Source organism: Panulirus ornatus, chromosome 21 (assembly GCF_036320965.1).
Source record: "Panulirus ornatus isolate Po-2019 chromosome 21, ASM3632096v1, whole genome shotgun sequence".
NCBI lineage: Eukaryota > Metazoa > Arthropoda > Malacostraca > Decapoda > Palinuridae > Panulirus > Panulirus ornatus.
The window spans coordinates 12,377,482-12,403,347 of NC_092244.1; the positions used below are offsets into that span (position 1 = coordinate 12,377,482).

The following is a 25,866-nucleotide window of genomic DNA, read 5'->3' on the forward strand; positions in this document are numbered from 1 at the left end:
TACTGCCTTGAACACTTTCACTGTACATTAAAACCTCTGTTATCTATAACTCAGACAAAAATTATCCAAAATATATTTTTTCAATTTTGGTTGGCAACCCTTGATTATCCAAAAACAATACAAAATATATAAAAAAATACATAAAAACATTTCATACCACATGCTTACTGCACCACAGCAATTAGTGGCAGAGTGGGTGAAATGTTATACTCTGAGGCGGTTTGTGCATATGGAATGAATGCAAGGTGGGGAGTTTACAAGCAAGTGTATGATAGTACAATTAAAGGGATACTTTCACAGGAAAACCACCTTTGACATGGGGAAATAGTGGAGAAGTCCTACAGGGATAGAAATGGTGGAAGAATGTGTGGAATAGCATATGGAATGGAAGCATAAGTGGAGACTCTTTTGCCATGGCCACCCCTTGATGGGAGTTCCTGGAGGGAGTTGGCATCAGAGATACAGATAGACAGATAAAAGAAACTATTTTTGGTCATTTTGGTTTGTTTGTTTATTCTTATAGATAAAGGTCTGTCTATATAACTACCATGTAATCATGCAAAATGCATAAAACTATGTAAAATGCATTGAAATACATAAAACATAAGTGTGTGTAGAGTTAGATTACACCTTAAAAAGAAGTTATGTATTGTGTAATGTAAGTGGGTGTATAGAGAATGTGATTTCACCTGGAAAAAAACATAATCATTGACAACTTACACAATTTAGAAGCATCCATGCTGCCAGCACAGGCCCTTCCCTGTCCGGACATTCAACACCCTCACTCACCATCATATAGGAAATACTTTTTTGGTATTTTGTTGAATAAAATATATGGATATTCTGTAAGCAAACAAAAATAATATGGGGATGGATCACAGAGGCAGTAACATTTTGAGATTTAACAGACCCTGAATCAAAAGTATTACTACGGTTAGAGATGTCTGCTTGTGGGCCAGGTTATGGCAGTACTCTCCATCTATCCTCGCCTCCATGAAACCCAGCTTGCAATTTTTCAAATCTAGTGTCAAAATATAAAAATGCATGAGTAAAACTCAGTCTATACATAGCTTAGAATGAAGTACAATGAAAATTAAATGGTTCAACAATACAATATTCCACATACCAGTTAGAGCTACAAAAAGACGAAGGATATCATTTGTTCCCTCAAAAATCCTGAAAATCCGCAAATCCCTCATCACACGCTCAAGACCTGATTCCTTCATGAAACCCATGCCACCCATCACTTGAATGGCTTCATCAGTTACCGCCCAGGCTGCTTCTGATGCAAAGCACTGTGAAAATCATAAATTGCACTGAAATATTGTCTTCATTCTTCAGCCAAGCTTAAGAACTAACAAAAATGCTAATTCCTTTTTTCTAATTACATTATCCAATAGATATAAAGTTTGTCATAATAAATACTTTTTTTTATGTTTTTTATATCACTGGTGAAATTAGCAAGGAAAAATTATCAAAAAGAAATCACCTCAGTCACTAGATACTAACTTTACTAACAGCAGCCTCTAAGTGGTAATCTTTGGAACCAGAATCCATATTGGAGGAGATCATGTAAGCCATGGACTCTGTCACATAATGAAGCATTGCCATACGAGCCAGTTTTTCCTATTGTGGTAAAAAGAAAGGAAATATGATTAAGTGTACATTATTATACAATGAAAACAGAAAATCACTATCTGTCCGCCCATCTATCCAGTATTTCATACACAAAGGGTGGACTAAAGCAAACATGCAGCTTTTGTGAAATCGATTTTACTTAAACAGGGTCTCTAACTCCATCCAAACAGGCTGATGAAAGGGCAAGTTTTCCCTATTCCTAGAAGTAAAATTGCTACCATTTTACCTTAATGATCTTTTTTCATACATATTTTGCGTTGTTTTAAAGTTGTGCGCAGGAGGGTGGATGTGCTGGAAATGAGATGTTTGAGGACAATGTGTGGTGTGAGGTGGTTTAGTCGAGTAAGTAATGTAAGGGTAAGAGAGATGTGTGGAAATAAAAAGAGCGTGGTTGAGAGAGCAGAAGAGGGTGTTTTGAAATGGTTTGGGCACATGGAGAGAATGAGTGAGGAAAGATTGACCAAGAGGATATATGTGTCGGAGGTGGAGGGAACGAGGAGAAGTGGAAGACCAAATTGGAGGTGGAAAGATGGAGTGAAAAAGATTTTGTGTGATCGGGGCCTGAACATGCAGGAGGGTGAAAGGAGGGCAAGGAATAGAGTGAATTGGATCGATGTGGTATACTGGGGTTGACGTGCTGTCAGCCGATTGAATCAGGGCATGTGAAGCGTCTGGGGTAAACCATGGAAAGTTTTGTGGGGCCTGGATGTGGAAAGGGAGCTGTGGTTTCGGGCATTATTGCGTGGCAGCTAGAGAATGAGTGTGAACGAATGGGGCCTTTGTTGTCTTTTCCTGGTGCTACCTCGCACACATGAGGGGGGAGGGGGAAGGTATTCCATGTGTGGCGAGGTGGCGATGGGAGTGAATGGGGCAGACAGTGTGAATTGTGTGCATGGGTATATATGTATGTGTCTGTGTATGTATATATATGTGTACATTGAGATGTATAGGTATGTATATTTGCGTGTGTGGACGTGTGCGTGTATACATTGTGTATGGGGGTGGGTTGGGCCATTTCTTTCGTCTGTTTCCTTGCGCTATCTCACAAACGCGGGAGACAGCGACAAAGCAAATTAAATAGAAATAAATATTTTGCCATTTCCTGCATTAGCAAGGTAGCGTTAAAAATAAAGGGCTGAGCCATAGAGGGAATGTCCTCACTTGGCCCCCTTCTCCATTCCTTCTTTTGGAAAATTAAGAAACAGGAGGGGAGGATTTCCAGCCCCCCGTTCCCTTTTAGTTGCCTTCTACAACATGCAGGGAATACATGGGAAGTATTATTTCTCCCCTATTCCCAGGATAATCACATAGCATAATTTTGAAATATCCATATTTTTTTAATAACTTCTTTTTAATAAAAAGTGAAGAACATGCAATTATACAACAAAATGACATTATCTGGATCTTAAAAGGTTGAAAACCAATGAATTTTAATACAAAACCTTAGGAAACAGAATAGATTATACATTACAAGGAATTTTACTGTATAAAAAAAGCCTGTAATTGAATGACAGACATTTGTTTATGGTATCATTATGGTTTTCATATACATTATGAATTTATTTAGTTATTTTTATAATTACAACTGGACCAGTCTCTATGAAAGTCTTGATATTACCCAGGACCTTTCAGTCTATGAAAGAGTTGATATTACCCAGGACCTTTCAGTAGGCTACTGTGGCCCAAGGTTGCACTGCTTCCAGAAGCAGGGAAATGTAGACTCCTTTGGAGTGAGTCCTTTGAAAGAACTGTACTCCCAATGACAGAGCCTCACAAAAGGTGACTTTTTACTTGTCGTGTAACCTCTAGCAAGCGGAAAGAGAGTGGACTGAAGCAATGTGGTATGTGTTAAGTGATGTGCTGTCACTGGACTGAACCAGGGCATATGAAGCAGCTGGGGAAAACCCTGGATAGGAGGCTGTGGTTTGGTGTATTATACATGACAGCTAGAGAATGGATGCGAGGAAATGCAGGTTATCTTTATCTGTTCCTGGGGCCACCTCGGTAATGCGGGTAAACAGCAACTGAGTAAGTGTGTCAGCAGCTTTGATGCACAAGACCGGGTTTTAGTGATGGGTGATTCATGCAAAGGTGAGTAATGTGGCAGTTGAGGGTATAATTAGTGTGCATGGGGTATTCTGTGTTGTGAATGGGAATGGGAATGGTGAAGAGCTTGTGGATTTGTATGCTCAAAAAAGACTGGTGACTGGAAATACCTGGTTTGAAAACAGTATGCTCAGAAAAGACTGGTGACTGGGAATACCTGGTTTGAAAACGTAGATATACATAAGTATATGTATGTGAGTAGGAGAGATGCTCAAAGGACATTATTGGATTACATAGTAATTAATAGGCATGTAAAATAGAGACTGGATGTTAATGTGCTGAGAGGAGCAGCTGGAGGGATGTCAGATCACAATCTTGTGGAGGCAAAGGTGAAGATTTGTCGAGGTTTTCAAAAATGAAGAGAGAATGTTGGGGAGAAAAGTGTGGTGAGAGTAAGTGAGCTTGAAAAGGAGACTTGTGTAAGGAAGTACCAGGAGAGATTGAGGGTAGAATGGCAAAAGGTGAGAGCAAATGATGTAACGGGAGTTGGTAAGGAATGGGAAGTATTTAGGGAAGCAGTGATGGCGTGTGCAAAAGATGCATGTGGTATGAGAAAGGTGGGATATGGTCAGATTAGAAAAGGTAGTGAGTGGTGGGATGAAGAAGTAAAGTTGTTAGTGAAAGAGGAAAGAGAGGCATTTGGATGATACTTGCAAGGAAGGAGTGCAAATGACTGAGAGATGTATAAAAGAAAGAAGTAGGAGGTCAAGAGAATGATGCACGGGTCAAAAAAGAGGGCAAATAGAGTTGGGGTGAGAGAGTATCATTAAACTTTAGGGAGAATAAAAAGATGTTTTGGAAGGAGGTAAATAATGTGCGTAAGACAAGAGAACAAATGGGAACATCGGTGAAGGGGGCAGGTGGGGAAGTAATAACAAGTAGTGATGAAGTGAGGAGAGGAGTGAGTATTTTGAAGGTTTGTTGAATGTATTTGATGATAGAATGGCAGGTATAGAGTGTTTTGGTCGGGGTAGAGTGCAAAATGAGAGGGTCAGAGAGAATGGTTTGGTTGAAAAAGAAGAGGTAATGAAAGCTTTGTGGAAGATGAGATCCGGCAAGATGGCAGGTTTGGATAGTATTTCAATAGAATTTATTAAAAAAGGGGATGACTGTGTTGTTGATTGGTTGGTAAGGATAACCAGTGTATGCATAGATCATGGTAAAATGCTTGAAGATTGGCGGAATGCATACATAGTGCCAATGTACAAAGGTAAAAAGGATAAAGGTGAGTGTTCAAACTACAGAGGCATAAGTTTGTTGAGTATTCTTGGGAAGTTATATGGGAGGGTACTGATGGAGAGGGTGAAGGCATGTCCAGAGCACCAGATTGGGGAAGAACAGTGTGGCTTCAGAAGTGGTAAAGTATGTGTGGATCAGGTGTTTGCTTTGACAAAAGAATGTGTGTGCGAAACACTTAAAAAAACAGGTGGATTTGCAGATAGCATTTATGGATCTGGAGAAGGCATATGATAGAGATGATAAAGATACTTTGTGGAAGGTCTTAAGAGTATATGGTGTAGGAGGTAAGTTGCCAGAAGCAGTGAAAAGTTTTAACCAAGGATGTATACAAGTAGGAAGAGAGGAGAGTAATTGGTTCTCAGTGAATGTTGGTCTGCGGCATGTGCGTGATATCTCCTTGGTTGTTTAATTTGCTTATGGATGGGGTAGTTAGGGAGGCAAATGCAAGAACTTTGGAGAGAGGGGCAAGTATGCGAGTCTGCTGGGGATGAGAGGGCCTGGGAAATGAGTCAGTTGTTGTTCACCGATGATACATCTCTAGTGACTGATTCGAGTGAGAAACTGCAGAAGTTGGTGACTGAGTTTGGAAAAGTGTGTGAAAGGGGAAAGTTGAGAGTAAATGTGAATAAGAGCAAGGTTATTAGGTTCAGTAGTGTTGAGGGACAAGTTAATTGGGATGTAAGTTTGAATGGAGAAAAATTGGAGGAAGTGAAGTGTTTTAGATATCTGGGAGTGGACTTAACAGCGAATGGAACCATGGAAGTGGAAGTGAGTCACAAGGTGGGGAGGGGGCGAAGGTTATGTGAGCGATGAACATGTGGAAGAAGAGAATGTTATCTTGGAGAGCAAAAATGGGTATGTTTGAATGAACAGTATTTCCAACAATGTTATATGGCTTTGAGGCATGGGCTTCAATAGGGTTGTACGGAGGGTGGATATGTAGGAAATGATATGTTTGAGTACAACATGTGGTGTGAGGTGGGTTGATCAAATAAGTAATGAAAGGGTAAGAGAGATGTATGGAAATAAAAAGAGTGTGGTTGAAAGAGCAGAAGAGGTGTGTTGAAATGGTTTGGACGTAAGGAGAGAATGAGTGAGGAACGATTGACAAAGAGGATATATTAGTCAGAGGTGGAGGGAACAAGGAGAAGCAGTTGACCAAATTGGAGGTGGAAGGATGGGGTGAAAAAGATTTTGAGCGATTGGAGCCTGGAAAATACAGGAGGGTGAGAGGCGTGCAAGAAAATAGAGTGAATTGGAAAGATGTGGTATACCAGGGTCGATGTGCTGTCAGTGGACTGAACCAGGGCATGTGAAATGTTTGGCATATACCATGGAAAAGTCTGTGAGGCCTGGATGTAGATAGGGAGCTGTGATTTTAGTGCGTTACACATGACGGCTAGAGATTGAGTGTGAATGTATGTGGCCTTTTTTGTCGGTTTTCCTGGTGCTACCTTACTGAGGCAGGGGGTAGCGATACTGTTTGCTGTGGGGCAGGATAGCGCCAGGAATAGATGAAGGTAAGCAAGTATGAATATGTACATGTGTGTATATGTATATGTCTATGTATGTGTATGTAATGTATGTATATATGTATATGTTGCTATGTATATGTGCGTGTATGGCCAAGTACAGTTGTCATGATTCCTCTTCTCTCTCTGCCTGACTCTATAGTAGGTTACTGTGGTCTAGTCTTCAGCACTGGAACCTGAGGAGGGCTCTGTAAAAGACTGCATTTCTTAATTGGTCCAGGCACAGGTTCATTCATTTCTATTCATCCTTAAGATTAAGGGGAATGGAGTTCATGCAAACTGTATTTAATGCATCATCTCCCCTAGTCTGCATTTGAGGACAAGCTTTTTATATTCCAGACAGAGACATGCAGTTATGAAGGGAATAATCCACAGTTCTGATGCTCCATCTCTGTTATCTTAGCTATGCTGCTTCCCCCTGTTGACACACCTGTTTGCTGCTAAACATCATGTTAGTGCAGGTGGGAACTGTGAGCATTCTTGGGGCTAGAGTACTGTAGTAATGTGATTGACATTTGACATGTGATTACCTCAAAAGTTAACCCATGGCTGCTGGGTTGTCTATTAAGTAAGGACTGTGCCTGTTTAGTGTCATACAGTTTTGTAAATTGCTGCATCTGTCAGGCATCCTGAGAGGTGCTATAAATTCCAGTGAACTATAGGAGGTATAATAATAAGTGATTATATTTCTTTACATATTTTTTGTGATTGTCTATGTGCCTGAGGCAGTCTGGGAAAGGGAGTTTTCCTGAGTCCTTCACCCATATCTGTCTTTTCCCATATACATGCAAGTTGCCTTTCTTTTCTTGATTGGACTTGCATGAGCAACTTAATAATCCCTGTAAAATTGACAAAAGTATCACAGCTTACAGTCATTTATAAATACTGTATGTAAGAAGTTTTTAAAGTTAAGTTAAAACTTACCTGGATAGTTCCAAAACTGTCAATACGTCTACCAAACTGCATACGCGCAGTGGCAAAGTCAACAGCCTTCTTAATAGAATACCGCATGGTGCCAGAAAGTGCAGCAGCCATGCCAAAACGTCCATTGTTCAATATCTCCATGGCAACCTTGAATAAAGAATGGTAAATCTATTAGCTACAGGAGATTGAGTGTAAGTGATTTCAACTAGTTTCTGAGCGTGAGACAGTGAATGCTATGTGCTTTTGTGTCACAGATGAAAGATTGATTGGTTAAAATTGTGGTGTACCAATTAGTCAATACTGGCAGTACCAATACTATATATTGGAATATAAGAAAAATATGAAACAGGTGTAGAAAGGTGCATTTTGCAGTCCCACTGAATATGCAAGCACAGATTAGCAACTGCAGAGCATTTTGTACAAAGTAAATAAAATAAAAGCTTCCTACAGAAAGTGGAGAAAGAGGAGAGGACTGTAAGGAATGAGAAAATCTTAACATGGGACCATGAACCAAGGATGAGAAGGTAAAAGATGAGCACCTGAGGTGTTAGGAATGTAAGGATAATGAGATGAAATACATGATCAAAAGTGTATATATGATGAATGGAAGTACAGTGAAAGATTAATGGAAAGGTTGAAAAGACAGATAGAATGAATATGTTTGAAAAAGAAGGCATGACAAAATTATAGAGTAATAAGGAAAGAGCATGGTGTGTGGAGATTCAATAAAAAGATGTGGCTATATGACAGAAGGTACCACCTATGTAGATATATGGATCTAGGATATTAAGGTCTTATGTCTCAAACTTTCTTCACTTTAGTTGAACTTGTGATCAAACTGTCCTTTCTATGACTGAACTAGTGACATAAACAGTACATAGAAATAATTGTGAACTAGTGACATAAACAGTACATAGAAATAATTGCTGTAATGTAGTTAAACACTGCACTGGATACATCAGAACAAACGAAAGATACATACTTACAGTACGATATATGTGTAGATATCTATCAGTACAATATCTTTAGATATACCGACATATATGAAATTTCTAATTTAAAAGTTAAGGGATGAAGTATAGCAATATATGTGCTGTAGAAAATGCCAATACCAAGATTTCTACCAGTCTATTATCATTACCCTATTCCCAATTTAAAGTCTCTTTTACATGCATATCAATTAATAAGTAATCCAGTAATACTCGCTGACCATCTCTCCTCACATATGTATACTTGTGTATATCCCTCTTTTTAAACCATGTATTTCCAATCACCAGTCCTTTCTCAGCACACACACACACACAACTCCACAAGCTTTTCACCATTTCCATTCATACCAGTGAAAACCCTTTGTGCCCCAATTATACTCTAAGTTGCCACATTATTTATCTTCTAATTTAAATAATTCAGCACTAATCCCAAGTTTCTTACATCAGAACTGTTGATACACTCACTGATCTGCCTCTCATTATCTTTCTTCTCATGGCCAGATGCATAAGCACTAATAATCTCATATCTCTCACCATCCACTTTCAGTTTTACCCACATCAGTCTAGAATTTACTTCCTTACACTCTATCACACACTCCCACAATTCCTGCTTTAAGAGTAATGTTACTCTTTCTTTTGCTCTGGTCCTTTCACCAACCCCTGACTTTTCTTTTGATATTACCAAACCATTCTTTCCCTTTACCCTTCAGCTTTGTTTCACTCAAGCATCCTGCCTATCTATCCTATCTTCTCATCTTGGTTACGTCCATGCAAATTTAGACACCCCAGCCTGAGCCTTCGAGGAGGAGGAGCACTCCCTGCCTGGCTCCTTTTTCTAGAAAATGAAATGTAAGAAAGGGGTTTCCACCCCCCATCCCCCCACCCTGTATAGTCCCATTCTACAACAAGTAGTGAATAAGGAGGCAGAATTCTTTCTCCCTTACCCCAGGGGTATAACCTGTAAAAATGTTAACTAAAAATACAATGGATTTCTATTTCTGGCACCTTCATTTAAGTAGTCTCCAAAATGTAGCTGCAATCCTACAACATAAGACTCATGTCATTTACCTTGAATCCATTGCCAACACCTCCAAGAACATTCTCTGCAGGGATTTTTGTATCTTCAAAGTACACTTCAGCTGTGTTTGAAGCCTTGATTCCCATCTTCTTCTCAGGAGCTCCATGAGAAACTCCACCAAAGGCTCGTTCCACAATGAATGCTGTCACTTTGTCCCTAGTTTGCCCTGGCAAGAGATATATAATTTTTACCACTTTTTGCATGTTCATATCTTGTTCAAAATCTCTACAAAAACATATAATTTCATAATCAGTCTTTCCTCAGATATCCTTTACATATGTCCAAAACATTTCAGCACAACTTTTTCAGGTTTTTTAAGCATACTCTTCTTACTGCCACATCTTTCTCTTACCCTATTATTCCTTTCTCAATCAGTCCTCCTCACACTAAATAGGGTCCTCAAGCACCCTCTCTGTACTTCCATCTACTGCCTTGTCCTCTCTCAGGTATCAAAAACACTCCATCTCCTCCAGGTTCTTTCCATTCAAATTCACACTTCAACCACCATGTCTCTCTCCCATACAAAATGATATAATCTTACTTTTATTAACAAGTACCATCAGCTCATTCCTTTCCCACACTCTCCTAAACTCAGACACCAGCTTCTGCAGTTTTTCACTTGAGTCTGGCACCACAGCTGTCATCAGCAAATAGCAAACTGATTAACTTCCCAGGCCACCCATCCTAATAGACTGCAAACCTAACACTTTCCAAGACCTTTGCATCTACTTCCTTCATTCATTCCAAAAACAGATTAAAAAGCTGTAGTGACATTACACAACCCCTGCTGTAAACCCATTTCACATGGTCCCTCTCATCCTCCTTTTTTCCTACTTATACTCATGCCTAACTTTCTTCATAAACACCCCAAAATGCTTCCAGTAGCTTTCCTTTCAGGCCTTATTTCCAAAAAGCCTTCTACAAAGCATCTTCTACCCCATCATAAATGCCAAATACAAATCCTTCTTTCTCTGTGTATTTTTCTTACAAATTCTTCAAAGCAAACATCTGATCCACACCTTCTCTGACACTCCTAAAGCCACATCATTCCTACCTGGTCTTATTCTTAGAGCCTGCCACCACGGAAGACCTCTCACTCACCATTCTCCCATTCAGCTTACCAGTACATCCAACATAATTATTCCTCTGTAATTTAGATATTTGCTTTTGCCCCCCTTGCCTTTATACTACGGCACCCTCTCTAATTCATCACTCTCCCATTCAACTAACCAAATATACCCGACTTATTTATATCTCTGTAATTTGAAATTCACTTTTGTCCCCCTTGCCTTTACACAGTGGCACTCTTCAGGAATTCTACCAAAACTCTGGCACCTTACTTTAAGCCTTACATACATTGAAAATCCTAACTAACCAATCAACAACAATGTATTATGTGTTCTATGAAAGTGAACCAGGGCATGTGAAACATCTGAGGTAAACCACAGAAAGGTCTTTGGGGACTGGATGTGGATAGGGAGCTGTGGTTTTGGTGTTAGACATATGACAGCTAGAGATTGAGTGTGAATGCATGTGTCCTTTTTGTCTGTTCTCCAAGTGCAACCTCACTGAAGCAGGGGGTAGCGATGATGTTTCCTGTGGGGCCTGAATTTGCAGGAGGGTGAAAGATGTGCACAGGATAGAGTGAACTGGAACGATGTGGTATGCTGGGGTCAACATACCATCAATGGACTGAACCAGGGCACATGAAATGTTTGGCGTAAACTATGGAAAGGTCTTCAGGGACTGGATGTGGATAGGGAGCTGTGGCTTCGGTGCATTACACATGACAGCACATGTATGGATGTGAGCAGATTTGGCCTTCCTTCATCTGTTTCCTGGTGCTACCTCACTGATGCAGTGAGTGGTGATGCTGTTTCCTGTGGGGTAGGTTGGCACTGGGAATGGATGAAGGCAACCAAGTATGAATAGGTACATGTGTAGATATGTATATGTGTGTATGCATATACAAATATATGTATATGTACATGTATGTGAGTATATATATATATATATATATATATGTTTGTGGGTGGATGTGTCTTTCTTTGTCTGTTTCCTGGCACTACCTCACTGATGCGGAAAATAACAATTAAGTAAATACATATACATATATTTTCTTTTCATACATATTTGCCATTTCTCGTGTTAACAAGGTAGTGTTGCGAACAGAGGACTGAGCCTTAGAGGGAATATCTCCACTTAGCCCCCCTTCTCTGTTCCCTCTTTTGGAAAATTAAAAAATGGGAGGGGAGGATTTCCAGCTCCCAGCTCCCTCCCCTTTTAGTCGCCTTGTATGACATGCTGGAAATATGTGGGAAGTATTCTTTCTACCCTTTCCCCTTTATATTGAAAGGTCAGTTGGGCTTAGTTGTAGATATGGGGATGTGGTTTCAGTACGTCCATTGACTGATCACATTCTCATCAAAAGGGCAAAACCAAGTTACCAACCTGTTTTAGGATCTGTGACAGGAGTCTGTGCAAACACGGTAAAAACATCCGCTAAGCCACCATTGCTGATCCAGATCTTGGAACCATTGAGGATGTAATGAGAGCCATCTTCTGATGGTACAGCTCTACTTCTGATTGATCCAGCATCTGATCCACTTGAGGGCTCTGTCAGAGCAAATGCTGCTATTTGCTCACCAGAGGCAACCTTAGGAAGGTACTGTGCTTTCTGCTCAGGATTGCCAGCTATTAAAATACCCTGAAACACAGAGAATTCATTGATATTATCTCTATCCATAAATATGATATCTTTAACTGGGTCAAAGGAGTGCAACTTGACAATCAATGAAGTGTTGGCTAACTAAGTTGTCACAAACCTTCCTGATACCCAGGAGAGTAGTAGCAGTAATATACCTTTCTGGTTGGTGGCTGCCTACCAACTACTACCTACCACATACTTTCTATCTACAGTTAACTGTACGCATCTAATGATTCAGAGTGCTTATAAGAGCCAATAGTTGACAGAAAAGACTGTTCTGAAAAGTCTAACTTATCTAAAATTAATCATAAAGATACAAAAGATGTGAAAAAAATACCTTAAAACCTATGGACTGATGAGCTCCAAGGGTAATACCCACACCTAAGTCATGTGAGCCTACTATTTCCACCAGCCGAGCATACTGTGTGTTGTTGAGACCCACACCACCAAGTTCAGCTGGTACCTGATCAGAAGAAAGCATTAAACACATGTAAACATGGGAGCATTGAACAATGTGTGGAAGGCGAGAACATTATCCCGGAGAGCAAAAATGGGTATGTTTGAAGGAACAGTAGTTCCAACAATGTTATATAGTTGTGAGGCATGGGCTATAGATAGGGTTGTGCGGAGGAAGGTGGATGTGTTGGAAATGAGATGTTTAAGGACAATATGTGGTGTGAGGTGGTTTGATCAAGTAATGAAAGGGTAAGAGAGATGTGTGGTAATAAAGAGTGTGGTTGAGAGAGCAGAAAAGGGTGTACTGAAATGGTTTGGTTACATGGAGAGAATGAGTGAGGAAAGATTGACAAAGAGGATATATGTGTCAGGGGTGGAGGGAACAAGAAGTGGGAGACCAAATTGGAGGTGGAAGGATGGAGTGAAAAAGATTTTGAGCGATCAGGGCCTGAACATACAGGAGGGTGAAAAGCATGTAAGGTTTAGAGTGAATTGGAACGATGTGGTATACCAGGGTCAACATGCTGTCAATGGATTGAACCAGGGCATGTGAAGCATCTGGGGTAAACAGTGGAAAGTTTTGTGGAGGCCTGGATGTGAAAAGGGAGCTGTGGTTTTGGTGCATTATACACGACATACTTTGTTGTCTTTTCCTAGCACAACCTCGCATGCACGCGGGGGAGGGGGGTGCCATTTCATGTGTGGCGGGAGTGGATGAAGGCAACATGTATGAATACGCACATGTGTATATATGTATATGTCTGTGTATGTATATGTAAGTTTTCATTGAAATTTATAGGTATGTATATGTGCGTGTGTGGGCGTTTATGTATATACATGTGTATGTGGGTGGGTTGGGCCATTCTTTCGTCTTTCCTCGTGCTACCTTGCTAACACAGGAGACAGCAACAAAGTATAATAAATAAATAAAAATTCCTAATTTGTTTGCCATTTCCCACTTAAGTGAGGTAGCGCCAGGAATAAATGAAGAAAGGCTGGATTTGCAAACATGTGTAATGCAATGAAACCACAGTAAAAAAGATTTTGAGCAATCGGGGCCTGAACATACAGGAGGGTGAGAGGTGTGCAAGGAATAGAAAGACTTGGAATGGTGGTATATCAGGGACACATGCTGTCAGTGGACTAAACCAGGGCATGTGAAACATCTGGGGTAAACCATGGAAAGGTCTGTGGGGCTTGGAAAGGGAGCTGTGGTTTCATTGTTTTGGAAGATGAACAGTATGAGGAAAATAAATTGGAAGATTAGTAAGGGAAGAAGAAGGCAGAGTGGTAACAGACAGAGAAGAGGACCATCCTCTGCTACCAAGATACTAGAGGCACAGTTACTTAAACTAATTCATTATTGTGACTACAGTTTAATCTTTTACAGAGTAGTACTGCCAGTATTCTTTTTGTTTTATCAAGTCTTAAAATAAAATCATGCAACTGTACAAACAAATACTTACCTGAAGACCAAATGCACCCAGCTCTTTTAATCCCTCAAGTGTTTGTTCATCTACTCTTTCTATGGCGTCATTCTTTGCCGCATCATTGCACTCCTACAAGATATACATGCAAATAAGCATCTGAAATATTCTGATAGAATTAAATCACATTTCATAATGGCATTGTTTGTGAGTAACTGGCTGCATATTTACAGGTGGCAGAACTTTTACAATTAATAAATATAAAGGTCTTTTGTCACTTCATGGTGTTACACATTGGTGAATGTCTGATATGACAAGTGTTTCATATATTTTTCTTTCTTCACTGTGAACAAGTGCCCCTACCTGTGGCACCAACAAGTTCTGTATTCTACGAATTGGTTTGGGATGTGATGTTAGAATTGTCTTTGTATCTAGTTTTATTTCATTCTGTGTGATGTTATTTGAGAGTACAGCTCTATTCCTAGTTTCTAGTTCCTTAACTGGCTTGTTCACAACATCCATATCATTACCACTAAGGCTAATTTCATTAGTTTTTTCCCCACAAGAATGTTATTATCAATGGTTCCCTGACTTGGAGGAAAAAATGAGAGATTTTCACTCATCAGCTCATTATTCTAGTTTCTGCTGACATCTCTTTTAACTTTCCATTCATAAGGAGTTCATTATTCCTCTCAGGGCAGTAGAACTATAAGGATACTTGCAAACCTCTTTAGCAGTAGACTGTCTTCATTAAAAAACAAAAAATGTTGGAACCATAACTAAACTCACGGGATGATCTTATTTTTTGACCATAATTTTATAATAACAGCTTCAAAAATTTGACTTCTCTTACTAAGGTGTTTTAAAGCCTTTTAACATTTGAAGCAAGAAAATGGACAAACAGGATGGTTATAGAAATATAATGGGTACGGGTGCACAGTGATTCATCATGGAGTTTATTCAGTTATCTGGTTTATATCTAATGGTTCACAGAATAAATACCTTGTAGAACTACTTCCACTTCTGCATCATATATGTGTGTTGGGGCCTGTTACCTTGAGTTGTTAGTTTCAGTGTTATCACTTGGAAGTCATCTGCACCACTGGGCAAAGATGACCAAACATCTCATTTCCAACACATCCATAGCCCATGCCTCGCGTCCACAAAACATTGTTGTGACCACTATACCTCATACATACCCATTTTTGTCTTACACGAGAAGACCTCTCTTTTCAAATATTCTTCAAAGCATCCAGAACCTTTGCCCCTTCACCCACCTATTGCTCACTCCCACTTCCATAGTTCCATCTGTTGACATGTCCACTCCCACTTCACTTCCTCCAAATTTTCACTCAAAACTCACACCCTAACTAAACTAACCTGTCCCTCCATCCTGCTAAATCTAATAATCTTACTTTTATTTACATTTACTCTCAAATTCCACCTTTCACACACTCTTCCACTCTCGTCTTCCACTCTCAGTCATAAACTTCTGCAGTTTTTCACTTGAACCGGCTGTGACATCAGCAAACAATTGCAACTGACTCACATTGCAGGCACCATCATCCCCTACAGACTGCCTACTCACACTCTCTCCAAGACTTGCATTTACCTCCCTTATACTGCACATTAATTTTTCCTTTCAAATGATGAAAAGGGTCAGAATAATTGTAGGAATACACTGAAGATCATTATTACTGAATATGATCGTTGTATAATGTATAACTCAAGGGGGGATGAGGATGAATCCATCCCCAGGTTATTTGTCATGCATATGGCAACTTCCTCATATTAACTAAACTCTATACTCTTAAAAAATAATTCCTGTTTCATAGATTTTTCTTAATTTTAAGTGTTATATGAGATTGAAAAAAAAAAAGCATTTAAAAGCAAGCCAAATACTTTCAGTACTGAATAATGTTGAAAATATGTTTGTTGCTTATTACCAATACCTTCAATTATAAAGCAACAATTTTCTAAACTTCTTTTGCACCACAGAATGGCCACTTTTGTGCAAGGATCTAAACTGAATTGAATATTAGAGAAAAAAATGAGAAATCAAGCTATGTAATCAATAATAAATTCAGGAGATTAAAGGCTTTCCCATCTCATATATCACAGACTATCCTTAATGCAAACTTAAACCTTATGAAGCACTTATTTTAAGCAACTGTAAGTAGAACATAATTTTTTTTTGTGTTCAGTTTTTCTGTATACAATACATGAATGATTAATACAGCAAATAATGAGATGGGTGTTACTGGACTCTACCCACATGTGGTTTTGCTGTGATTGAAAAGTCACCCTTAGTAAGGTTGTATCATCATCAACAGATGAAAGAACAACAATCTCACTGAAGAACTTCTAAAGGAATCCCTCCTTTCCCTGCTACTGAAGGTAACAGGGTTTTGAAGCTATAGAAGTCCCTTAAAAGGGTCTTAAGATATAATTAATTGAATAATGAAATTAAGCCATTTCAACCTTCCACAGTACTGCATTGATACACCTACCTCAAAGAACTTCTCCGTGGGATCAACCAGCATTTCTAGGGTCTCTTTTTGTTCTTCAGTGAGTACATATGGATAGGGGATAGCTTGATCTGTCACAGCTGCACCTCGGAAAATGTTCATGACAAATGATTTGTTGGCCTTTGCTTGCTTTGGCAATTTCTGTTCCTTCTGGGCAACTTTTTCGGAAGCTGCTGGCTGAGCTGCTGTTGACTGCAGCCTAAAAGAGAAAAATAAGAATTTTACAAGAGTTCATGTCTGTATGAAGATAGTGAAATGTTAACATTCATGCTTTAGTAATCTACTATTTTGAAGGTTCTTATCAATTAATATATATAAAAAATTAATTATAAAATTAATTATTGCACCTCTTATACTTAAGAGTAACAGATGACTTCTTTCATGAAACCTATCAGTAGTTCTGTATTATAGCTAACTTCACAACTTTTGACTGTTTCCTCTCTCTCTGCTTAGGGCATACATAGCACTATGTGGAAAAGCAATACCAGTTCACCTCAACCAATATCAGCTGGGCATGCTAACCATCTTTAAAGCATGACCATTCAACTATCAAACTTTTGAGCATAAAAAAAGAATCCCTTTAAATAATTTTCAGCAAGTTTGACTATAGTTTCAGAATTTTAGCTATATGTAGACTCTATTCATACAGCATCCAAAATCAACAATTTTGAAAAACCATTCCACAGGGGAGATGAAGAAAGCTAGAGCTAGAGATAAGAAGTACCATGCAAGACCATATGAGTGAGAAAATGTGATAAAATGGTGGTGTAACTGGTAGAAAACGAATAAACAGTGTGCATAATAGGGGAGACATACAGAAAAAGTTTAAGCATAGGTAGGTGCTTCAAAAGATAGGTGCTTCAAACCCTGTCCATGCAAACCTCCACAGTAACCTGCCACCTATGTAGGAATCACAAAGGCAAGGTGAATGTGTATATAGTGAGCCACAAGGCCCTGTTATCATCATACTTCCCAGCACTTAACTTCAGTACAGATATTCATAAAGTTTGAAAGTTTGCTGAATTAACATCTTTTTAAAAAAAAAATTATGCAAGCAAAAACCGTTAATCAGTACTGTTGCATAAGAAAACCAAAAACTGAAGCTATAATGTTCCAATGTTATAATGTTGTTACATTCCTGATAAGCCCTATTGTTTGGTGGGAGAGGATTTGATAACAACATACAAAAAGAAATCATCTTTACTGTGGTAATGCTAATATCCCTATGATTTTATTAAGGTCTGTGAGAATGTCCCACATACACAGACACACAAACACACACACCCTAGAAAGGGATAGGTACCTCTACTAAATCACAGAGAAACACACCACAGTGAAGAAGAGTAACAAATGTCAAGCCCAGAATACCATACACCATGCACTTGGACAGTTATACACCAGAGGAACCATCTGGAACAATGGAGTGGAAGCATTTTCTGTACAAAGGTGGAGCAAACACAGACATTGCTCTCAAGTGACAAATTAACTTAGTGTGCCAAGTGAAACAGTAAGAAAAAACATTAAAAGTAAGCCATTTTTTCAATGAAACCCTGGTGGAGCAACACTAGGATTCTGGATGAATAACCAATTTTCAGGGTAGCAGTGATCCACAATGAATTGGCAGAGAGGTTTAGGGGTATCATTGAAGAGGTCTTCAGAATACTTGTTCCATTATAAGGGCATGGTGAAGCCTGCAAATTAGCACTTTTCATCCATTTGGTCCAAATCCCACAAAATTGTCCCAGTACAATCCCCTAAGCTTATATTTAAAGAGAAACTAGTAATGCATCCTCAATGATGGTCTCGTACAGCTTACAATGCTAGAGCAATGTTGCACCTGTGGCAATATGACAAAATATACCATTTCATCTGTTGTACCATACAAGATGCATATAACTATCTCTGCAAAATCTACAAAATATAGAAGCCACATATCTAAAATGTTTCATTAATACAAGACAGTATCATGAAGACCTTGATCTGTGCTCAGGAGCTGCCTTATCAATATATAACAAAATCAGTCGATGTCCCCCAAAGATCTCTTATCAAGAACAGTAGGGCTGTTTGCAGGAAATACTCGGTAAAGCCCCACAAACAATATGGTATCAAGAGCTGTAGGACTACTGCAGGAATACCTTCCCTAAATCATATTCACTGAAACCCAACAAATATGATCTTAATGAAAAAATCCAGGGCTGAATTAAGGAATACCTTCCCTAAATTATGTTCACTGATACCCTGCAAATCTAAATGCTCAAGATAAGCCACATATGTCTTGGTTTCTGAGATTTCATAGGAGCAATAAGCATAAAGATATTTCATCAGCATCTTATTTCAGTAAAATGAACAAACTAAGCAGTGAGCCAATTCAAAAACTGTATAAACCTTGCCTTGCAAAACAATACCCAGTTTTATATCAAGTGTTTACGTATACATGCCAGTATCTGAGATAAGAAATGAAGTAATTTCTGGTAATCTCTCTACCCATAGTACAATCTGAGAAATAAGAGGGGAAGTTTGATAACATTGTACAAGCATGTATATAAATATACAATGGTAATGAGAAGTGCAAAGTAACAGGGTATATAAAATACTGCAAATACCCAAAATAAAATGTAGCTGTAGCCTGAGAAATGGCAAGCAAAATTAATTCTTAGTATATGTAGTGTTTGTGTATTTGTACAGCATGGGGAAAGTTCTACCCTTGAAGGACCTCATGTCTTAATCTTACCTTGCAGTTACAAAACTTTTTTAATTTCTGTATTTTTTCTGGATTTAAAATTACACCACAACTTATTCCATTCATCCACAACTCTATTATTATGAAAGTGCTTCTTTACATGTTATACTAAATTTCATTCTAAGACTTTTTGTTGCTCTTTCTTTGCTGCTTTCAAACAACTGATCACTGTCAGCTTTGTCTACCTGACTCAGATACTTGAGAGTTGTAATAAAATCTCCACCTATTTTCCTCTCCTCTGTTTTGCATAGATTTATAGCCTCAAGCTCCTAACCCCAACTCCCCTTTCTTATTTCAAGTATCTTTTTGTTGCTCTCTGCTGAACCTTTACCATTATATTGTGATGCTTCTGTAAGAGTAATGACCATTTCCTTATCCATGTTCTTAAATGCAACTTTAATATTAACCAGCAGATAATGTGTCTCCAGAACAATTCTCCATAATAGGGTGGGTATTGGTGCTGTATTGTCCCCCAAGTCTGTCACACACAACGAGATTCCTAGTTTGTTCCCAGCTACATTATGATCATATACAGGCACAGGTATCCTTTCAGTCTGTCCTACTGTGAAGTATCTTTATTATTCAAATTGTGGTTGATGTTTGTATGTTCCTGGGAGATAGTTTTACACTCATGTTATGCCATATCATAGCCTTGTATTTTTGTTTTTATGCATCCTGTCTTTAAGCACACTCACATACCCCTAACTACGCCAGGTATATGTGTGAGAGTAAACACAAAAGTAATGTAATTTGGCCTTCTCTCAAAGGTCCATGATATGAAGATAAGTTTTCATGTGCTCTTATCATTAGCTACCAGTATTGTAGCTGTGACTGTTACATACTTAGCTCTTGTAGCCTAACCAGAACATCAGTATGGAAATAACTTATTTGTTGCAGTTGGTCTAAAGAACAAGACTTTTTACTTACATGAAAGTATGTATTTACATTAAACTTTTCATATATACTTACGAGAAATTTATTCACAAAAATAATGCATTTTACATGACAATGTCATTTAACTTTGTAAATACTTGTTTACATTTATGTCATTAACAAATGATAAAGTCAGTTTCACAAGCAGTCTACATCATTCATAATAAAGAAAAGAGAATTTTAAGCAAACCATGTACTAAAAAATTTTCTAAAACAAAACCATCATTCTGAGATTTGGATGGGTTGAGATGTGAAGTACTACCAGAGCTGAATCATGATGTACTTGTTCATAGCTCATACTAATGGACTTCTCACTCATACAGAAACCTACTCTGTATTCACTTATAATTGCCCCAGGACCCCTTCCTTGAAATGACCCTGGAGTTACTCTAGGACCTCTCTCCTGGGGGCTTTTGCTTCTTCTAGTCTGTGCTACTTCTAATAACAGGGAAATGATTGACTCCTTTAGAGTGAGAAGTACTTCAGTGAGACTTTTCACACGCATCATGTGAACACATTGGTGATATTGTGCTAAGCTATAGACTAAGCTAAAGCCCCTTCTTTTCTATAAATTTTATGTTCATTTTCTTTCAATCAGTTTAGCACAAAAATTTAAAATTTTACAAAGGCATCCTGTTTAGTTTCCAAACAAAATCTGATCTGTGTACATGGCTCATCATTCTAAACATTAGGGTGTTTCTATGCTCAAGAGATTACACAAGATTGTTCCTATGTTTAAGGTGTTACAGTTAATTTTGGCCACACCGTAACCCATCATGGACTTTTTTTAATTCAACAAAGATGAAATTATAGTTCTTTGTCATGTGATATAAAAATTAAGTAAAGTTAAAACATTCAATATTTACTTGACAATATATATTCCATTACCGAGGCATTAGGTAAATTAACCCAAAGCATCTTTGGGATCACCCAAGGGATGCAACAGTGTGTAATGGGTTTCCCATAAAGGGCACTCTAGAGCACTCTAGAACCTTTCTATAAGGGATGAGCATGTTCTGTACAAATACACTGTAAAAAGTTCTTTGTTTTTTCTCTTTCTTTTGGTTAATATCAAAAAATACGAAGAGATGAGTTGATGCTCAGCAGAAGAAATAGAAAAGCTAATCAGTATATATCTACCTAATGCACCTAGGTTTATTTCTGAAAATACAGACACGATAAATGGATATCAAACTGGGATTCTGTATTAGGTCTCTTAGTCATTTATAACCACATAGTCACTGTTACCTACAGTCAGTGACAATACATAGATCTTCATCCTTGGTTGATTCATGTGGGTTAAAGAAAGAGCATTTCCTGTACTAAATGATTTCTTAAAGAGAACCCTCGCTTGGGGACTATGACCCTATGGGTAGATATATCCCAAACTTGGATCCTAAGGACAAAACACCTGTTACTCAGTGTCTCCAGCCAATTACAGTTTCAAAATTTTTCATGAATCTGGGTTCGAGTATACCACCAGAACTGAAAAAGCTTAATATATATATATATATATATATATATATATATATATATATATATATATATATATATACGTGGGAAGTATTCTTTCTCCCCTATCCCAAGGGATATATATATATATATATATATATATATATATATATATATATATATATATATATATATATATATATATATATATATATATATATATATAAGTTGGGCCATATTATACCAATATAGCTCACACATTTGGCAGTCTGACAAGATGAGCCCCTATAACCAGGACAGTGGCTGGGGCATCATGACTCTTGGCAACCAGCCACACAATCACAGGCCATACAGAGTTAGTTATACATGAGCTACTAAAACAGCAGCCACTCCTGGTCATATAACATTACCAATATGGCAGTGATAATGGTGAATTCAAAAGCCATACCCAAACAATATTTTCATGTGTGTCAATCACTCATGACAAATATAGGTATACTGTATAAATTTGTGCTTAATATGCAAACAGGTATTCCAGGTGCATGGATTTATAAAGGAAAACATGAAAATATATGTAAATAGTTATAAAGAATAAAAATGTACGATGATTTTGTATATGATCTATGTTTTATGCATGTGGAATTCATTCTCTTGAACTGCTTGGTATCATCCGTGTCATATTTAATTAGGGAAATCATTGGCATAATAGTATTTTTCCCTTTTTTCTCTACATCCGTCCTCCCGTCACCCCTTTCATGTACGGGTTCGGGGGCTTACTCTAGGACCCGGGTCCCTTTCCAGGAGCTCCTGCAGCTTTTAGGAGCAGCAGCATCACTTTCAGCAGCAGAGAAGTGAGAGTCTTCTTTGAATTGCTTGTCTTCCCCTTTCCCCTTGATACCAGATGCATAAGCACTAAGTCACCCACCTCTCGTAACCCACTTTCATTTTCACCCCCCCCCCCACCCCTCACACACACACACACACACACACACACACACACACACAAACGTCTGGCGCTAACTTCATTACACTTTTTCAGACGCTCCCACGGCTCCAGCAGAATGGCCTGCTTTGCTCTCACCCTCACACTAACCCAGACTTTACCCTTAAGTAATCCCCAAACCTCTCTTCCCCCTTCTTATTGAGCTAGCCAGAACATCATGGTCCTTCTTCCCAACAAGCACCCCCTTACACACACACACACACACACACACACACACACATATATATATATATATATATATATATATATATATATATGTGTGTGTGTGTGTGTGTGTGTGTGTGTGACCGGGTTTCACTGTTGCATTTGGTTACTCGTAAGTGAAACGCCACTTCTGGCGTGGCCATATCACTGGGAGTACAAGTCAAGGCAATGTATAAAACCTTCCCGACACAGTACACCACCAATCTATGGAGCTCATACAGTACTCAGAAAGCCAGCCACATCCGCTGGGTGTGCCCAAAGGTCATGTGTGTGTGTGTCTGTTGAGTTGAGGACAATTGTGGTGTTCGGTGTGTCTTCAACGTGGAAGTTGCGTTTTGGGCATAAGGGGCTCTTAGGATATGATGAACTGATGTCTTAGTGTTGGAGATGAAGCTGGTTTCCTGAACAGTGATGATATGTGTCTTGCATATGTTTGGGGAACGTATTTTAAGTTGGGTTTGTGTCTGGTGGAGCTGACCTTAAGACTGGGAAAAAAAGGGGGGGGGGAGGTAGTTAGTCCTTTTAATGTCCGGGCCAGCTTTAGATTTGCCTTCTAATTGTCGGGGTTTTTTTGTTGTTTTTTTAAATCTGATGTTAGCCAAGGTTATTTCTTAGCACTTGATACATCCAGCAGACACGCAATGGTGATATCTGCGTCTATAGACTCTGGGGGGAAAGGGGATCTATGAATATGTTGCTACAATGTAAGGTTGGGGGTAAGCTTTTCATTTCACCAAGTGGAAGAACTGTACTGGAAATAATTTTGCTTCGTTGTGGAAAAAAGGTTGAATGTTGATGGTTACATTATTATGCACCATGAACTCATAAAAGTTATCGTATGAGTCAGATACCTTTATTTTCTAAAGCGTTGTTTAGTTACTAGATCATAATGTGACAAGAGTTGCTTCTGAGTCGTGGGGTAAAAATCCAGGTTGTCAGCATGACCGCTGCTTTCTCCCTGTGATAAGGGACTCGCCCAAGGTTACCCCATCAGTCGATAGGCTCCGTTCAGGGAGACATTACATCATTTTGTCTTCCACATCGTACTAATAAGTTTCAAAACCTCGACCACCTTCTTAATTATCTCGGATCAACTTTGTTTCTCAAAAAATAACTGTGGTTAACCATTGACCCTAACCCGATCGATCCATCCTTCATTCTCTGAACCTCACGTTACATCTCTCGTACATTAGTGATTTGATGATAAGCTGAGAATTACATATGTCACCTCTCTAAGTCCCTCCACACACCACCATGACTAGAGAGCTTATTAATCAAGGTACGGAAAGGTCAAGAACATTAAAAGTACAATTTCTCTTTAGAGTTTACCTCCTTTACCAAGACCTGGCCGTGCATTTAATTTGTTTTAAACACGCACAGGCAGTGGATACATATGTATTCTACAACAGGTCTCTGTTGATGTCGTGGCACAATGCTAAAAATCCGCTGGAAAGTACATAGCGACGGCGTCTTAGGCTTACGGCCCTGGAACAAGGCCAGTGGCATGGGGGAGGAGGATGACGCCCAACCCCACCATATACCATCCTCCTCTCCCGATAGATAAGGGAGACTTCTCTAACAGAGACACCAGTAAGAGGAGGAATAGTGGCCTCAGATGTGAAACAAAGGTTGATAGGGAAGATAACAATATTTACAGTATATGAGTTTTTTTTTTTTTTATCAATTTATTATGCTCAATGAGCGTGACTTCCACGACACGCCGTCTATTACATAGATGCTGTACACCGTGCACTTCATTAACACCTACCAAGTGTCTATTAAGTGTATATAATTGTCCCTTAACAAGTATTTACATACGTCTATAAAAGGACTGTCCTTGGGGTAAAGGCTGTATCTGTAACTGGGTCATTCAAAGCTGTAGTGTTGAATGTTGGCATTCTGAGTGTTGCCCTGTGTACATGAGGAGCGGTGAGGATGATTGAGACAGGGAGTGTACTGCGTAGAATATTAGGAACAGGATATAAGGACGTAAAGGAAAGATAAATGGACAAATCGACGGAATAGTACCTTCAGGAAACAAATAACAGAATCTAACGTGTCACAGATGGACAAAAATAAAGGCGCAAGGTAAAAACAGATACAAGTAAAATATTGAAAAAAAATGTGAGAAGACAAAACAAAAACACAACATAAAGACTTAAAATTTAACCATAGATAGCAGACCAGAGCACAACAGACTTGATACAACAGAAAAATGGAGGTACCGTTGCAAAGGAAACAAAAGACGTTCCAAAATACAACCGAAAATGCACTAGAGCGGTTTGGTGGACGGGAAAATCTGGGACGCTAAAGGAAAGGCGGGATTTAGTGGAATACTGCCAACCACTTACGTCAATTTAATTTTAAACCCTGTCATGTGTGTGAATATTAAACATAGCTTTTGCACATGACAGCCTGGAGAAGCGTGAACGAGTGTGGCTTTTTTCCTAGCGCTTTCTCGTACGCGGGGTGGGGGTGGGGGGTGGGGGGGGGGGCGCTTGCCATTTCATGTGTGGCGGGGTGGCGACGGGAATGGATGAAGGCAGCAAGTATGAATATGTACATGTGCATATATGTACATGTCTGTGTATGTATATGTATGTATAGGGATGTATATGTGCATGTGTGGGTGTTTATGTATATACATGTGTATATGGGTGGGTTGGGCCATTCTTTCGTCTGTTTCCTTGCGCTACCTAGCTAACGCAGGAGACAGCGACAAAGTATAATACAATAATAATAATAATATATATATTATACTTGCTGTTTCCCGCGTCAGCAAGGTAGCGCCAGGAAACACGAAGAATGGCCCATCCACTCATATACTTGTGTTTGTGTGTGTGTGTGTGTATATATATATATATATATATATATATATATATATATATATATATATATATATATGCCCTC

General features: G+C 38.8%; 1 protein-coding gene across 1 annotated transcript in view; it reads right to left on the reverse strand.

Moving 5' to 3' along the window:
• Acadvl (Acyl-CoA dehydrogenase very long chain) overlaps nucleotides 1–25,866 on the reverse strand; it is a 39,498-nt gene that overhangs the window by 11,876 nt on the left and 1,756 nt on the right. Inside the window, exons 2-9 of the mRNA XM_071675744.1 lie at nucleotides 16,607–16,823; nucleotides 14,136–14,228; nucleotides 12,551–12,676; nucleotides 11,958–12,213; nucleotides 9,497–9,672; nucleotides 7,440–7,586; nucleotides 1,510–1,626; nucleotides 1,127–1,295 (exon numbers count right to left, since the gene is read on the reverse strand). Of these exons, the coding sequence (XP_071531845.1) occupies nucleotides 1,127–1,295; nucleotides 1,510–1,626; nucleotides 7,440–7,586; nucleotides 9,497–9,672; nucleotides 11,958–12,213; nucleotides 12,551–12,676; nucleotides 14,136–14,228; nucleotides 16,607–16,823 (1,301 nt within the window). The remainder of the gene's footprint in view (nucleotides 1–1,126; nucleotides 1,296–1,509; nucleotides 1,627–7,439; nucleotides 7,587–9,496; nucleotides 9,673–11,957; nucleotides 12,214–12,550; nucleotides 12,677–14,135; nucleotides 14,229–16,606; nucleotides 16,824–25,866) is intronic.